The following is a 17,332-nucleotide window of genomic DNA, read 5'->3' as shown; positions in this document are numbered from 1 at the left end:
ACGGCGACGGTCATCACCAGCAGCAGCAGCAGGAGCCACGTCCGGCACGTCGTTATTCGTCACGCGTCAGCACACACTGAACAACGCCCTCACAAAAAGAAAAACCAGCAGGATAAAAAAACACAGCCGCCCTTCACGGCACACACGCGCTGCCGCCAGTCGTTTTACTCTTGTCTCTTCCAACGCACCCGCACATCGCCCCGCACAGCCGGTGAATCCTCCGTCGGCGTACGAACAGTGGGAGGAACACGTCAAACCGTGCAGCTGCTGGGCTGAAGCCTATCCGCAATAATCCCAGACACCAAAATGCCACGCCGCCCATGGGCAGCAAGCCTAGGAAATCACGCTCGCAGCACGGCAACATAACAAATCGCGGTCATCCGTCATCCCTCCTCGCAAGGGCAGCCGCAGCAAGAATCGTGTACGTGCGTGCGTCCTCAGCGTTCACGCCGCCCCACAGCGTGCGCAACATGGCGTGTGCATCTGCTAGTGCGTTTGTCAGCGTGTACACTTGCAGAGCAGCTGTGCGGCACAAGAGAGTCCCAACAAAGCAAAGATAGGGAGAGGCGGATAGCACACACGCAGATTACTCTTACCATCACACACACGCAGCCGCGGAATGGGTGCACTCAACAACAACACAATGAAAACAAAACAAAAAGAAGCGTGGGACGACCAGCGCACACACACTCTCATTGCTCCCGTAAAGCAAAACACACACACAGAGGGAGAGAGAGAGAGGTCGCCCACTCAATGCAATGAAAACAAAACAGAAACAGTTACGGTGCTCCGCCCATGCAGCCAGGCAGGACGGCAGCGGTGCGTGTCATGCAAAAGAGAGCACCAACGGGCCTGCATGGGTGTGCATGCATATATACAATGGGCACATTATTGTGTGTGCCTCGTGGGGTGAGGTGAGGGCGAGAGTCCATGCAAGGGGACACACACAGAGAGAGAAGGACGAGTGTGTGTGCGGGCGGTGCACGGCTCTCTCCCTCACTCTCACGCGGCCACCACCGCAGCAGCAGCCGCACACGCAACAAGAAGAAGCAAAAGAGGGGAGGTGGTGTGCGACACCGCGGTGCTGCCGTCACTGTTGTCAGGTGTCGTCGTATTGATTTTGGTAAGGATTCGGGCTGAGGTCGTGTTTTCTTTGTCTGCTGCTGCTTCTTGGGTGGCTTTTTTGACTTCTTCTTCGTCGGGTTCTTCGTTTGTATTATTTGCATTTTCCGCCTCCTTCTGCTCGCTTCGTTTTCTTGTCTTTGCCTCGTCCGTGGCTTCCTTTTGTACTTTCTTTGTCGCATTGCCTCCGTTCTTTCCCGCTGCTTCTTCGTCAACATTTCCGTGCGATCCTTCCTTTTCCGCCTCGCTTACGTTTTCTCCTTCCTTTTCTCCCTTGGATTCTTTTCCCGCTGCTGCTGCTGCTGCTGAACTATCTTCGACGGCTGTTTGCACTTCCTTTGCAGCCACCTGCTCCGCCGTTCCGTCTTGCTTCTCTGTTTCTTTTCCGGCTTCTCCTCCTCCGGGAGCTAATTCCGCTGGTGCCCTCTCCGCCTCTCGTAATCCTGCTGCTTGTGGCAGCACCACTGGACCGGCACCCCCTTTTTCTCTTCCAGCGCCGTCCTGGTCCAACACGGGATTTTGAGGATTCCTGACGTCAACGGGCGAAGCAGGCCGAGAAGCTGCGGCTCCTTGAGCAGGTCCACGGCCGGCAGCGTTGTTTTCATCTCCTTCTCGTTCTTTTGTCGTGCCTCCTGCTTTTTCCTCCTTGACTCCTTCCTTCTCTTCTTCGTGCTCTGTATGTGGAGTTTCTCTCTCTCCATTTCCCACTGCGGCGTCAACAACCTCGTCTTTAACATCCTTGTCGTCCTGGCCTTCATCTTGACTCACGTCCCCCTCCTCTTCTTCACCATCTAAAGTCCCTCCAGTTCCGTTTATCGTCGGCTCAGAAGCCTCTGAAAGTTTTCCTGACTCCTGTCCATCTGGTACATCTCCCGGTATTGGCTTCACCGATGGTTTCGGTGGTCGTCCGTCCAACGAACCACTGTCAGTCTCTGTCTGTACTTCCGAGGAGGATCCGCGGGTGCTGTCATCATCGGTGGTGTCAACGCCAGCAGTCACCGCAGAACGCTGGCGTCTCCAGACAAGACGGCCATCCCCCGACGCACGCAATCATCAACGGCGAAAACATCCTTCCTGCCCTCTGACCTACTGCCGAACGCCTCCGCGCATCCCTTCCGCAGCTGAGCGCGCCGTCCCGCAAAACAAAATACTCATCCGCACTGCCGTCGGCACCACCAGCACCATCGGCCGCCACCACACTAACACCGCACCACAGCACGCAGAGGGCACACACCAGCAGCACACGGCCAGTCACCATCGCCATCACTCCTGTAACTTGCCTGCAGCCTTCAGCACAAACCAACTCCCCGTCAACGCAGCGTGAAAGCAAAGAAGAGACAAGTCACACAACAACGCGCAAAGTAAACAACGGCAGCAGCCCTGCGGCAGCACGCACACCGACCTGCAAATCAGAAGCAAAAAGGCAATACCAAAACAATAAAAAAAGGAGTTAAGTGTCCAACAGGAGTCCCTCCGCCCAGAAAAAAATACACCTCAGCAACATTTTCACTTCATACGCCATGCGGCACAGCATGTCTGTGTTCATACATACATGCGTACAATGCCCTCACAAGAAAAAAAATCGTACTGTTCCACCAGCCCACACAACAACCCTCACATTTCACGCGGCATCCGGCCTGTCTCTCCACTCCTCCTTTTGTGCAGTCCGTGAAACGCACAGCCGCAGGGCCGGCACCGAGTGCAGGAAACAGAAGCAAGCAGGAGGGAAACACTTCTCTCATGACGGTGTGCAGCAGCCGACCATTAAGTAAAGAAAGAAAAGAGCGCGTATTATTCCAGTTAGGCAAAATCAAAAAAGTAAACACAAAACCTGCGGGGAACGCAGCTCATATTCTCCGTGAGAAGTCGAAAATCGACACTCCGTGGCTGAGAAGACTGCCACAACCCCACACAGTCCCAAAAGCGGAGGCAGCAGTGTTTCTCCACCCACAAGAGGCGATAACTTCGCTGCCGTCCACCGTCGGCAAGGACAAGTCAACTTCAAAAGAGATTCCTCTGCTCTCGCTGACTTTCTCGTTGTTTAAAGGAGATGTGCTCTGTGTGGCGCTGCTGCACGCACTGCTGTTTGTCGGCTCCCTGGCGGCGGGGGCGGGTGCTCGAGGACCATGGATGCTGTCCCATCGCTGCACACATCGGTGGTGTTGGGCGTCGTGAGGTCAGGACTCATATATTCCTCCATTCCCACGGAATTATTCGTGCCGCCGTAATCCGAGCAGCTCCTCGCCGTAAAATCGCAGAATATCGCATTGAAAGCCTCCTCTTCCGTTACATATTGACCATCCGGCTTCTTACCACTACGACACGCAGTCCAGTTGCTCTCGCCGAATAGGCGCCAGTGCACACCGGAATCCTTGCTCCCACACGCACCGTAAAACCATCGCCATCTTTCTTCGCGTACACGTGCGAGCAGCAGCAGCAGTAGAGTTGCTGAATTCGGCGAGCAGATCTGCACACCAAGTGGAGAAGAGAAGGGCAAAAGAGAAATAAAAAGAGGTGCAGCAAAAAGACACACACATCGTCGCAGCGTCGCCGTTGCGTGCGCGGTAATGATGCGACCTCCCGCGGCAGGCACAACTCGCACACTGCACGCACCGCAAAACGGCATCCACACAAGAAACACGCACACACAACGACAGAACAGCCACCATAAAATAGAAGGAGGAGAGAACCACAACCATCTCCCCACACTTGCACAACAAACGGCCCTCCCTTTCTATGCGAGACAGTTGCCGCAAGCCTGCCATCGTTCCGCTGCATGCTCTCAGCGCCCACAGTGGGAGTCAGCACAGCGCACAAGTGAGAAACAAAACGCATCGCACTCCCGTCGGGAGAAATAAAAACACCGTAACGGCAACAACAACGGTGCAAGAGTGTCGCATCGGATGGTACGATGGCGTTGTTGGCGTCCAGACCAATGACGCGTGCCCTCTAAAATACGCGTGGAAGATACCGCACGTACGACTGCAGAGTCGCGTCCGCAGATAAACGGCATTCGGAGCCAAGTCTGCCTCTCGGTGGCAAAGACGGGTCAGGAATGTCGTCGGAGAGGCACCACGGCAGACGGCAGGGTAGAGCAAGGTACCGCACAAGGGACACAAATATTCGCCTGCCTCGTCCCTGGAGAAGCACAACCAACCTGGCCGGGGTTATCTCGCCCTCTGGCGATGGCACATTTTTAAAGAGTCTCGCGGTATTGGGGAGACTCGGCAATGCCCCAACGTGCTTGCCGCGATTCCGCGAGAATGTGGACGGTCTGCATTTGTCCATGCAAGTCACAGTCGATAGGCGCATCATCGGGGATACGGTTTGAGTGCGCCCAACGACGGTTACTTGCCTCATGCCACATCACAGGCAGGCCGTCCCTCATCATTCCCTGCAGGATTCGCCTACGCTCCTCCAAGGAGTACTGGGGGCGTCCGTTGTGCTGCACGCGGATCGCATCATCTTCCATAACAACTCCATTCACTAAAAGACCGCGGTTAAACAGCCCGTCCACAACAATCGTCAAGGAACCGCCACCCACCGCGTGCTGAGGTGGAAAACGCACGCGATGAATACGTCTCCGGTAGGTTTCATCGCAAATACACAACCGCTATTCCCTCCGTCACTGTGTTGTCATCACCGCAGCAGCAACGCACCAGTGCAGGCCATGTTGGGCATGATGGGAGAGAAAGTCCCATTCTCCGAGCCATGATGTCATCAAGAGAGTCAGACGGCTGCTCTGCCACGGTGATAACGTGCCCCATCAGGCGCAACATGATATCAGCGTCCAGCAGATTGGAAGGCGCGGTTGTCACCCCGCCAATAAGAGAAATGCGCGCCACCACACGAGGCTCCACTGGCACTCCCGCCTCCATATTGTGTTCCCTCAGTAACGGACTCTGCGTCAGCACCGTCGCCACACTGGTAGGTCTGGATGTGTCTACAGCACGGCACGCGTTGCTGCCACCGCCCGCTCCTCCCCTGTTTGCTCACCACCCATCGTCATGCGGCAGCAGCGAGTGAGGCAAACCTCGACTGGTTCCGCCTGCAAGTCCCTCGGCATCTGCTCGATCCACCGCCATGGAAAAACGGCGATGCGCAGCGGCGGAGCATTTGATCGTATCAGCAAACAAATTGGAGAAAAAGGACTCAACCACACACACAAGACTCCCAACAAGAAAAGGTACACACGGCGTGGATAACACAACTCAAAGTAACGCTTCCAACACAAAGCGTGAATGACTCCGTCGACGCCACACCCGCACCGCATGCCGTCAACTCCTCCACGGCAAAAACAAACTGGCAAGAGGGAAAAGAAATAAACGCTTCGAGAAAGCAAAAAACGCCACTGCAGCACCGCATCGCTCACAACGTCGTCAATCGGCCTGAGGCATGTCGTCTCGAATACACCTGGCGTACACCGTTCTCCCGGCACTTTTGTTGAAAGGCGGTCATCCACCAGCCGCGATCCGTCGGTCACACGAGGAGTGCAGGCAACAGGCATGTCTGTCGCACCCTCCATCACCCTCACAAAGCGTCGAATTGTCGTTGGCAGGAGTAATGTTGTTTCTGCTCCACGCGTCTCCATCCCCTGGGAGAAGAGACACGCCGACTGCTGCCACCAGTTCCTCCCCCGTCGCCTCCCTTCCTCCACAAGTCTATAATATTCCGCAGAGTTGCTCATGGCAGTGTCTCCACCATCCCGCACGTGAAACAAATTAAACTTCTTCTCCCTGAGACCCAAAGCGACCAAAGCAAAAGCGAGCCGAGCATCCAACGGCTGCACTGGCCCAACCCCAAAAAGCCGCACCAAGTACACAATGACAGGATCGCGACGGCAACACCGCAGAAAAATAGGGTCCACTGCGGAGATTAGTTTGTGCTGCACACAGTTGCGGTGTCGCCGGACTTATCGCATCGCCAAAAACAAAAACAATAATCCTGCAGCGTGCGGGGAGGACGTTTCACAAGCGCATCATCGACGGAGCCAAACAACTGTACCGTCAGCAGAGGGCAGCGGGTGGCGGGGAAGCGAAGGTGGTGGAACTGTTGGGGAGGGTCGATGCGCAGTGTCCCCCACAAATACGAGGCGGATGAGGCGAAACACACTCGCCTGAACGTCACCGGCCACCAAAATGCATGGCTCCCTGCCGGGAATATTGATGAGCTCGAGCCTGGAGCAGCTACTCGCAGTGCGTGAAAGCGTCTTCCTGCACTGACGCTGCGATTCACATTAGACGGGCAACTTCAGCACAGTCGATCCCCAGCAGTAAAATGCAGCTGGCAGTGGCGCTGCGGATTATCGATTCCCCGGGCAACGGAGGGCGGAGAAGAAAACTGGTCTCCCCAGCTGCGCGGCATCCATCCATCCACTCTGTGCGCTCGGAGTGCCCCGCAGCTGCCTTGAGAGATGCAGCGGACAGGCCTCCGTTAGTTTCGCCTCGATCCGTCGACGAAGAATTTCGCGGTGCTGTCGGCACACACCGAAGTCTCCCTCGTGCCCGCCAAACAAAAGACACACCCGTTGAGCATCGTCACGTGCGTCAACGGCCACGCAAGTAAATATCCACCGCAACGCAAAGTGCTTCTTATTGGGCACCAAAAGAAACCTGGAGGCGGCGGCCTCGACAACACACAACAAATCACACGCCAGGCAACGCTCAGATACATGCGAATGGGCCAACGCGGGATGAGCAGCACAAACACTCGAGAGCTGCTGCGTGAACTCCACGGCAAATGGATCAGTCTCAACGCATGGGCACTAATTACGGCGGGTGACAGCGCAAAAGCCAACGGTTCCGCAAGGCCGGGAATTGTGGGGACGGCATTCAAACCTCCTGGGATTCGTGTGCCAAGACACGCAAATAATCCGCCTCTCGGTGAAAATCGTCATCGTCCTCATCGTTGTTTTGCCGTCATTCGTATTGCCACACTCAAAGCCGTGAGGGAAGGTGCTGCCATGATGATTGCGACATCACCCTGAATGAAGGAACGCAATGCCTCGAAGGGTGTCGAGTGCAGGCATCCCGTCAGGCAGCGACACGCCGCACTTCTGAAGAAAAGCCGATAAAAGACCGTAGAAAAAGCTTTCATCCGCCACCGTGATATCGTCCAGCGGGTTCGGCCTCTTATTCCTCCTTCGGCGCCTCGTCCCTCTCCAAGACACCACAGCCGCTGCCGTGCACCACGCTCCTGTTGCAATCACTCTCACAGAGAGGGAGGAGTGTGTGGATGTGTGCCGACAGCACAGCGACTGCCATTGCCAGAGGAAGCCATCGTGGCACCGTCCGTCACGCGCCAGCAGACAAAGAGCAGGCAACGCCATCAACCGGCAAAGCAAAAACAGAAGGCAGAGCACTGTGCAAATACCTATTTGTCCTTGTGCTGGAGGAGCAGAAGGGAAGAGAAAAGGAGCAAAGAGAGGCAAATCAACACAGCAAGAGGCACAGCTGGATGGAGGCGATACATGCGGTACAGCCCCGACCTCAACAATCACGCACGGTGGCGGCACACACACATCCACAAAGCAAAACAAAGAAAAACACGGCGGCAGGGTGTGGCTGTGTGTGTGGCGCTGCGGGTGTCTGCCAGCCCTGGCCGCAAAGAAAACAAAACAAGAGGGAAGAAATGTGTGCTCCGCCCCACAGGCCCTCGTCGCACGCCCACACGTCACGGCTCCCTCAGCGCGCCGTTCGTCGCGGCCCCTCCTCATGCGTGCAGCAGGCGAGGCGCACAGGGCCGTCGTCATGAGCGTGTCGGTGGGTGTGCGAGTGGAGCAGTTGGGCGGAAACACACGGCACCCCTCACACGAAGAGTGCAGCAACAAACAATTAGAAGAGTAGAAAAGAAAAAACGTCCATAGTGATTGCCCCAAAAGCAAAAAAAAAAAAAAAGATATGGGGGATGAAAAATAAAAAAACAGACGAAAGTTAATAACAGAAAAAAAAAGATTTTAAGGACACACACACTCGCACACTCGCACACACGCAAAAAAAATTATGAATTACAAACAGAAAGCAAGAAAAGAAAATTATCTTAAGGAAAAAGTTAGTTCTTGGAATTAATTCCGTGCAGGGGAGGCCGCAAGTGTCCCACGCGGCTGCCAGTCACGCCTCACAGAGCCGCAAACCCCCACAGTCCCAACAGCAGAAGCAGAAGTGGCAGCAGTCCGTTCTCACGTACAGTGCCGGCATCGGTGTTATTCCCCTGCGACACATTTCCGAGACTGCTGCTGAGTGCCGTGGCATTTACGTCCCCGTTCTGTGCGTGGATCTCCTTCTCTCGCCCATCCGTTCCTTCCGCCGTCTCCCCATCCGCACCTGAGCTCGCGCTCGCCCCAGGATTCACTGCGGTTTTATCGTGCCCCATGGCTTCAGCGTTAGGGGCATATGCATCTGCTGTGGCGGGAGTACCCACAGGAGTTTGTGATGATCCATCTCCCTGCACCGTTCCTCCTTCTCCTGTCTCCACCGGTGCGTCACTGCCAGGCGAGGAACCGCCACCCACATTTTTACTTCCATCGGAAGATTCTTCCGAAACCAACTGGGTTGCGGACTCCTCTTCTCCTGAGGAAGTCTTGGCACTGGGCACTGTTGGTGCGGATACACCGTTCACACCACTGCTCCCCATCGACTCTCTCGGTTCCTCCGGTCGTCCACCACCAGGAGACGATCGAATCGCGGTTCCCTGAGAAGGCCCATCCACCACAGATGGAGTAGGAGCTTTATTCGGAATGAGGGCGGCGATCTCATCGTCACTCAACGGGCGGTTGTACAGCAGGAGGTTCGTCACAGTCACAGACACTTCTTCTCGACCTTCTTTGTTGGCTGCGTTTACTCCATCCCCTCCAATGTAGAAGTGGGAGATCTCGTTCGACGCACCATTGCCCAATGCACATTCTTCATTCCCACCCACTCGCTGACCATCGACATACACGGAGCCCTGGGTGCCGTTCTGAAGCACAATGGCCACTTGGTACTGTGTCTCTGTCTCCCAACCGCTGCTGGGCTTCGTCGTCGTTTTGTCAACGCACAGCACCTGCCACTTCTTTCCGCTGTCGAACGACAACTCCATAAGTTTGTTTTTTTTTTCATTGCCATTCATCTTCACACCCATCAACGGAATGGGGGTGTCTCCCTCCTTCGGCACATTGTCGATGGACACCGTCGCCACAAGAGTGAAGTTGTAGTTCGCAAAGTGGTACAGCTGATTCTGCCCCTGCTTGCCAACAGGCCACTCCGCCCCTGCACCACGCCCAGTGAACTTCACACCATTTTTCGTGCTGGCCAATGTTGCCGCTGCTGCCCCTTCTTTATTATTTACTGTGGCGTTCACGCCGAGGTACTCGTCCCTCCATATGTTCCCAGAAAGGTTGCCCGACAAAAAGCCAACCAGCCCAGCCGTGATCTTAGCAGCGTTGCAGGCATCGCCAGTTGAGGAATCCTTCTCAGCAATTAATGAGGTGCACAGCTGGGAGACACGGCCGTCCACCTCCTTCCAGGTCGCCAGCACCTCCTTCACACGCTGCAGCTTCTCAGTCAGAAGCACAGAGACCATACCGGGTGATGGTTTCACATCCTTCTTCTTCTCGTACAGTGCAATCAACTTCTCATTATCATCAGTATCATCTTCACCTGTACCACTGTTGTACAACAGGGAGCTGGCGGCAGCGTCATCTTCTCCGGATACCGGCCCAATATCAACAATGTGCGTATTGTCCGTCAGCCAAAGATGAAGTTTGCCCTTTTCGTTGCCTTCCTCAGCATACACCGGCAGAGTAACGAGCATCACATTCCTCTTATCACCATCATTTCCAACAGTCGCTGTGATGAACCCGCTTCTAACGGCCGTCGCTTGTCCGTCCTTTTTGTTGCTGCCCCACACGCGCGAGAGTGTCCCGAGGGCCTCCGTCCACGACTCCCCCTTGTCACCGGACTCGTACACCCTGCGAGGGCCACCAGCACACGCAGTCATCATCATGAGTTTTCCCTCCTCCCACTCCACGACGGAGGGATCGCTGCAGCCACCGTCAGACATCCCCTTCGACAGCGTCCAATTCGTAGTATCCTTCGACTGTATGATCAGTGAGACAGTCTTCACATCTACTTCTGCGCCCTCCGCCGCCTTCTTCGTGCCTTCCACTGGGAACACAAGAGTCTCGTCATGCATCTTAACACCCGATCCACCGCTTCCAATCAGCCTTGTCCAGGAATCGGGCTGTGTGCCAAAAAGTCTTTGCGGGGAACTTTCAGTAACTTCCCAGTCAATTTTGTTATTTGTACCCCCACCACTGACGCTCCCTTTCACCAGCAAAAGTCCCAATTGAGCCGCATCATCCTGTCCAGAAGCGGCAACTTTACTGCCGTACTGTCCAACAAGCATGTAAATATCATTCCCCTTCAAAACTGTTGTTGGTCGACTCACATCTACTTTCTTCTTTTGACCTCCGGAAGCATCTTCCTCGAGTACTTTTGTCCAATCTTTGGATTCTTTCAGAACTTCCTCCGGTGTGTCAGCAGTTTCTGTCGTGAGAGGTTGGGATGCAACGCCAGTAAAACTGACACCACCGTTCTTCTTGCACTGCGCCTCGGCAACGGCAAACACGTCATTCCCGACTTTTAGAAGGCTGGGAGCACCCAACGACTCCACAGTTTCACCTCCACTCTCATTGATGCCCCTCCATTTAAACTGGAGACCAGACAACGGCTCCTCCACAACAACTTGTGCAGCTCCACTGCCGCAGCACACCATCACGACGAGGAGGAGCACCGCAGGGTAGAAGAGATGCCGGGACATGTTGGGCCTCTGCGACTCACTCTCTCCTCCTTCCCTCCTCCTCCCGCTGGATCCAGTCACGCGGCGACGGTTGTGTGTGCGGGGTGCCTCCACTGCAGCAACACGTGAGAGCATACAAATATGTGTGTGTGGGCGGTGTGTGTGCTGTTGGTCCTTTCAGTGCCTTACAATTTCACAGTGGCGATTCGCGCTTGTTGTTAACTTCTTTCCTTTGTGTGTGGGTAAGAGAGAAGTTAAGAAAAAGAAGTGAAACAGTGAACACCGCCTGCGTCCACAGTGAGTGGCATCATCATCGTCATCCCTGCCGCAGTCACCCTCAACAACAACTCACGCACGCAGACACATGAAACGGGAAGGATGAACAATGCAGCGGGAACACACAGCAACGGTCATCACCAGCAGCAGCAGCAGGAGCCACGCCCGGCACGTCGTTATTCGTGACGCGTCAGCACACACTGAACAACGCCCTCACAAAAAGAAAAACCAGCAGGATAAAAAAACACAGCCGCCCTTCACGGCACACACGCGCTGCCGCCAGTCGTTTTACTCTTGTCTCTTCCAACGCACCCGCACATCGCCCCGCACAGCCGGTGAATCCTCCGTCGGCGTACGAACAGCGGGAGGAACACGTCAGACCGTCCAGCTGCTGGGCTGAAGCCCATCCGCAATAATCCCAGACACCAAAACGCCACGCCGCCCATGGGCAGCAAGCCCAGGAAACCACGCTCGCAGCACGGCAACATAACAATTCGCGGTCATCCGTCATCCCTCCTCGCAAGGGCAGCCGCAGCAAGAATCGTGTACGTGCGTGCGTCCTCAGCGTTCACGCCGCCCCACAGCGTGCGCAACATGGCGTGTGCATCTGCTAGTGCGTTTGTCAGCGTGTACACCTGCAGAGCAGCTGTGCGGCACAAGAGAGTTCCAACAAAGCAAAGATAGGGAGAAGCGGATAGCACACACGCAGATTACTCTTACCACCACACACACACACACGCAGCCGGCGGAATGGGTGCACTCAACCACAACACAATGAAAAACAAAACAAAAAGAAGCGTGGGACGACCAGCGCACACACACTCTCATTGCTCCCGTAAAGCAAAACACACACACAGAGGGAGAGAGAGAGAGGTCGCCCACTCAATGCAATAAAAACAAAACAGAAACAGTTACGGTGCTCCGCCCATGCAGCCAGGCAGGACGGAAGCGGTGCGTGTCGTGCAGAAGAGAGCACCAACGGGCCTGCATGGGTGTGCATGCATATATACAATGGGCACATTATGTGTGTGCCTCGTGGGGTGAGGTGAGGGCGAGAGTCCATGCAAGGGGACACACACACACAGAGAGAGAAGGACGAGTGTGTGTGCGGGCGGTGCACGGCTCTCTCACACTCACTCTCACGCGGCCACCACCGCAGCAGCAGCCGCACACGCAACAACAACAAGAAGAAGCAAAAGAGGGGAGGTGGTGTGGGAGGCCGCGGTGCTGCTGTCACTGTCAGCTGGTATCTATGTATTGATTGTTTTATTGGTGGCGTTTTCTGGTACTGTTGTGTATCTCTCATCATTATCTGCCTCAGTGTTCCTGTCTCCTGAGGCGGCTTCAAATTCTGCGGTCTTACCGTTGTGTGCCACGTCATCATTGACGTCGTCGTTATTGGCCCGTTCAAGGTCACCCGCATCACCAGAGGTTTGAGTGCTTCTTGTGCCAGCGGTAGTCCTTTCAGCAGTAGGAGCTGCACGGCTGCTGTCGTTGTCGTCATCATACGTCGTGGCAATTATACCTGCGTTGGGTATTTCCTCCGATTGCAATTCGGTGTTGCTGGCTGGCAGGGCAGCGGGGCCAGTATCTCCCTCGGAATCATGTCGTGTCACTGAGGCGGCAGGAGGTGTGGGATTGTTAGCACCACTGTTCTCCACCGTGCTTCCGGCAACGCCACTGCTGTCTGTGGAGGTAGATAATGGTGTTGTACTCTCTCGACTCAAATGCGATACGATCTCCGGTGACTGCAAGGAGGATGCTCCTTCCTCGTGCTTTGTTGAGCCTTTCGTTTGTGGCATCTTCGTTTCGTGTGAGTGACCTCCGTCTTGTGGCTTTGAATGTTTTTCCGCTGTAATTGCTGGATGTGTTTCTTCTGACTGTAATGTGTTTGTTCCTGGTGGTGGTTGTCGTGGCATTGATGGTAGTGATTCTGCTGGAGGTGGTGGTGGTGGCGGTTGGGGACTTTTCGTGCCTTCCTCATCTTCCGGTTGGCCGCCTGCTGGCACTTGACTCCCAGTTTGTTTGGGACGATCGGCATCTGAACTGACATTCTGTTCGCCTGTTATTTGTGAATCCTCGTTTCCTGCCAACTTATTCGTCACTTCCAGTGAACCTGTATGTTCCTGTCCTTCTTCTCCACCTTCTCCCGCCTGTGGCATCTGGTCTGAAGAAGATAATCCCTTCAATGTGCCATCGCTGCCCTCGCCAATTTTGTCATCAGAATCAACAGCAGCGACAACAGCGGAGTGTTGACGCCTCCAACGGCTACGGCCATCCACAACGGCACGCACACCGTCCATCCCCCGAAGCATGCATTCCTCCACGGCAGAAATATTCGCACCGCCTCCTGTCCTCCTGCCGAACGCCTCCGCGCACTCCCTCCGCAGCTGAGCGCGCCGTCCCGCAAAACAAAATACTCATCCGCACCGCCATCACCTCCGCCGGCACCATCGGCCGCCACCACACTAACACCGCACCACAGCACGCAGAGGGCACACACCAGCAGCGCACGGCCAGTCATCATCATCGCCATCACTCCTGTCACTTGCCTGCAGCCTTCAGCACAAACCAACTCCCCGTCAACGCAGCGTGAAAGCAAAGAAGAGACAAGTCACACAACAACGCGCAAAGTAAACAACGGCAGCAGCCCTGCGGCAGCACGCACACCGACCTGCAAATCAGAAGCAAAAAGGCAATACCAAAACAATAAAAAAAGGAGTTAAGTGTCCAACAGGAGTCCCCCCGCCCAGAAAAAAATACACCTCAGCAACATTTTCATTTCATACGCCATGCGGCACAGCATGTCTGTGTTCATACATACATGCGTACAATGCCCTCACAAGAAAAAAAATCGTACTGTTCCACCAGCCCACACAACAACCCTCACATTTCATGCGGCATCCGGCCTGTCTCTCCACTCCTCCTTTCGTGCAGTCCGTGAAACGCACAGCCGCAGGGCCGGCACCGAGTGCAGGCAACAGAAGCAAGCAGGAGGGAAACACTTCTCTCATGACGGTGTGCAGCAGCCGACCATTAAGTAAAGAAAGGAATGAGCGCGTATTATTCCAGTCAGGCAAAATCAAAAAAAGGTAAAAACAAAACCTGCGGGGAACGCAGCTCATATTCTCCGTGAGAAGTCGAAAATCGACACTCCGTGGCTGAGAAGACTGCCACAACCCCACACAGTCCCAAAAGCGGAGGCAGCAGTGGTTTCTCCACCCACAAGAGGCGATAATTTCGCTGCCGTCCACCGTCGGCAAGGACAAGTCAGCTTCAAAAGAGATTCCTCTGCTCTCGCTGACTTTCTCGTTGTTTAAAGGAATTGTGCTCTGTGTGGCGCTGCTGCACGCACTGCTGTTTGTCGGCTCCCTGGCGGCGGGGGCGGGTGCTCGAGGACCATGGATGCTGTCCCATCGCTGCACACATCGGTGGTGTTGGGCGTCGTGAGGTCAGGACTCATATATTCCTCCATTCCTACGGAATCATTCGTGCCGCCGTAATCCGAGCAGCTCCTCGCCGCAAAATCGCAGAATATCGCATTGAAAGCCTCCTCTTCCGTTACATATTGACCATCCGGCTTCTTACCAGTACGACACGCAGTCCAGTTGCTCTCGCCGAATAGACGCCAGTGCACACCGGAATCCTCGCTCCCACACGCACCGTACAACCATCGCCATCTTTCTTCGCGTACACGTGCGAGCAGCAGCAGCAGTAGAGTTGCTGAATTCGGCGAGCAGATCTGCACACCAAGTGGAGAAGAGAAGGGCAAAAGAGAAATAAAAAGAGGTGCAGCAAAAAGACACACACATCGTCGCAGCGTCGCCGTTGCGTGCGCGGTAATGATGCGACCTCCCGCGGCAGGCACAACTCGCACACTGCACGCACCGCAAAACGACATCCACACAAGAAACACGCACACACAACGACAGAACAGCCACCATAAAATAGAAGGAGGAGAGAACCACAACCATCTCCCCCTAGTTGCACAACAAACGGCCCTCCCTTTCTATGCGAGACAGTTGCCGCAAGCTTGCCATCGTTCCGCTGCACGCTCTCAGCGCCCACAGTGGGAGTCAGCACAGCGCAAAAGTGAGAAACAAAACGCATCTCACTCCCGTCGGGAGAAATAAAAACACCGCAACGGCAACAACAACGGTGCGAGAGTGTCGCATCGGATGGTACGATGGCGTTGTTGGCGTCCAGACCAATGACGCGTGCCCTCTAAAATACGCGTGGAAGATACCGCACGTACGACTGCAGGGTTGCGTCCGCAGATAAACGGCATTCGGAGCCAAGTCTGCCTCTCGGTGGCAAAGACGGGTCAGGAATGTCGTCGGAGAGGCACCACGGCAGACGGCAGGGTAGAGCAAGGTACCGCACAGGGGACACAAATATTCGCCTGCCTCGTCCCTGGAGAAGCACAACCAATTTGGCCGGGGTTATCTCGCCCTCTGGCGATGGCACATTTTTAAAAACTCTCGCGGTATTGGGGAGACTCGGCAATGCCCCAACGTGCTTGCCGCGATTCCACGAGAATGTGGACGGTCTGCATTTGTCCATGCAAGTCAAAGTCGATAGGCGCATCATCGGGGATACGGTTTGAGTGCGCCCAACGACGGTTACTTGCCTCATGCCACATCACAGGCAGGCCGTCCCTCATCATTCCCTGCAGGATTCGCCTACGCTCCTCCAAGGAGTACTGGGGGCGTCCGTTGTGCTGCACGCGGATCGCATCATCTTCCATAACAACTCCATTCACTAAAAGACCGCGGCTAAACAGCCCGTCCACAACAATCGTCAAGGGACCGCCACCCACCGCGTGCTGAGGTGGAAAACGCACGCGATGAATACGTCTCCGGTAGGTTTCATCGCAAATACACAACCGCTATTCCCTCCGTCACTGTGTTGTCATCACCGCAGCAGCAACGCACCAGTGCAGGCCATGTTGGGTATGATGGGAGAGAAAGTCCCATTCTCCAAGCCATTATGTCATCAAGAGAGTCAGACGGCTGCTCTGCCACGGTGATAACGTGCCCCATCAGGCGCAACATAATATCAGCGTCCAGCAGATTGGAAGGCGCGGTTGTCACCCCGCCAATAAGAGAAATGCGCGCCACCACACGAGGCTCCACTGGCACTCCCGCCTCCATATTGTGTTCCCTCAGTAACGGACTCTGCGTCAGCACCGTCGCCACACTGGTAGGTCTGGATGTGTCTACTGCACGGCACGCGTTGCTGCCACCGCCCGCTCCTCCCCTGTTTGCTCACCACCCATCGTCATGCGGCAGCAGCAAGTGAGGCAAACCTCGATTGGTTCCGCCTGCAATTCCCCCGGCATCTGCTCGATCCACCGCCATGGAAAAACGGCGATGCGCAGCGGCGGAGCATTTGATCGTATCAGCAAACAAATTGGGGAAAAAGGACTCAACCACACACACAGGACTCCCAGCAGGAAAAGGTACAAACGGCGTGGATAACACGACTCAAAGTAACGCTTCCAACACAAAGCGTGGATGACTCTGTCGACGCCACACCCGCACCGCATGCCACCAACTCCTCCACGGCAAAAACAAACTGGCAAGAGGGAAAAGAAATAAAAACGCTTCGAGAAAGCAAAAAACGCCACTGCAGCACCGCATCCCTCACAACGTCGTCAATCGGCCTAAGGCCTGTCGTCTCGAATCCACCTGGCGTACACCGTTCTCCCGGCACTTTTGTTGAAAGGCGGTCATCCACCAGCCGCGATCCGTCGGTCACACGAAGAGTGCAGGCAACAGGCATGTCTGTCGCACCCTCCATCACCCTCACAAAGCGTCGAATTGTCGTTGGCAGGAGTAATGTTGTTTCTGCTCCACGCGTCTCCATCCCCTGGGAGAAGAGACACGCCGACTGCTGCCACCAGTTCCTCCCCCGTCGCCTCTCTCCTCCACAAGTCTATAATATTCCGCAGAGTTGCTCATGGCAGTGTCTCCATTATCCCGCACGTGAAACAAATTAAACTTCTTCTCCCTGAGACCCAAAGCGACCAAAACAAAAGCGAGCCGAGCATCCAACGGCTGCACTGGCCCAACCACAAAAAGCTGCACCAAGTACACAATGGCAGGATCGCGACGGCGACACTGCAGAAAAATAGGGTCCACTGCGGAGATTAGTT

General features: G+C 55.1%; 1 protein-coding gene and 4 pseudogenes across 1 annotated transcript, besides 3 other annotated features; all 5 read right to left on the bottom strand.

Annotated features, from left to right (window-relative positions):
• Nucleotides 1–17,332: part of a sequence feature (areas not merged during assembly with more than two copies in the genome that could not be assigned to a particular haplotype) that runs on past the window's edge.
• Tc00.1047053511921.90 lies at nt 1,001–2,386 on the bottom strand (annotated as a pseudogene).
• Nucleotides 3,748–7,218, bottom strand: Tc00.1047053511921.71 (annotated as a pseudogene).
• Nucleotides 7,998–8,075: a sequence feature (T-rich).
• On the bottom strand, nt 8,239–11,034 carry Tc00.1047053511921.50 (trans-sialidase, putative; the record flags this gene model as incomplete). The annotated part of the gene is made up of 1 exon (XM_809348.1): nt 8,239–11,034. One exon carries the CDS (start codon nt 11,032–11,034, stop codon nt 8,239–8,241), a length of 2,796 nt encoding a protein of 931 aa, XP_814441.1.
• On the bottom strand, nt 12,314–13,711 carry Tc00.1047053511921.29 (annotated as a pseudogene).
• Nucleotides 13,074–13,134: a microsatellite.
• Nucleotides 15,252–17,332, bottom strand: Tc00.1047053511921.10 (annotated as a pseudogene; the record flags this gene model as incomplete).

This window comes from Trypanosoma cruzi, genomic scaffold (genome assembly GCF_000209065.1).
Source record: "Trypanosoma cruzi strain CL Brener 1047053517191 genomic scaffold, whole genome shotgun sequence".
NCBI lineage: Eukaryota > Euglenozoa > Kinetoplastea > Trypanosomatida > Trypanosomatidae > Trypanosoma > Trypanosoma cruzi.
The sequence above is the reverse complement of the archived record's forward strand: the minus strand, read 5'-3'. Positions and strand labels throughout refer to the sequence as shown.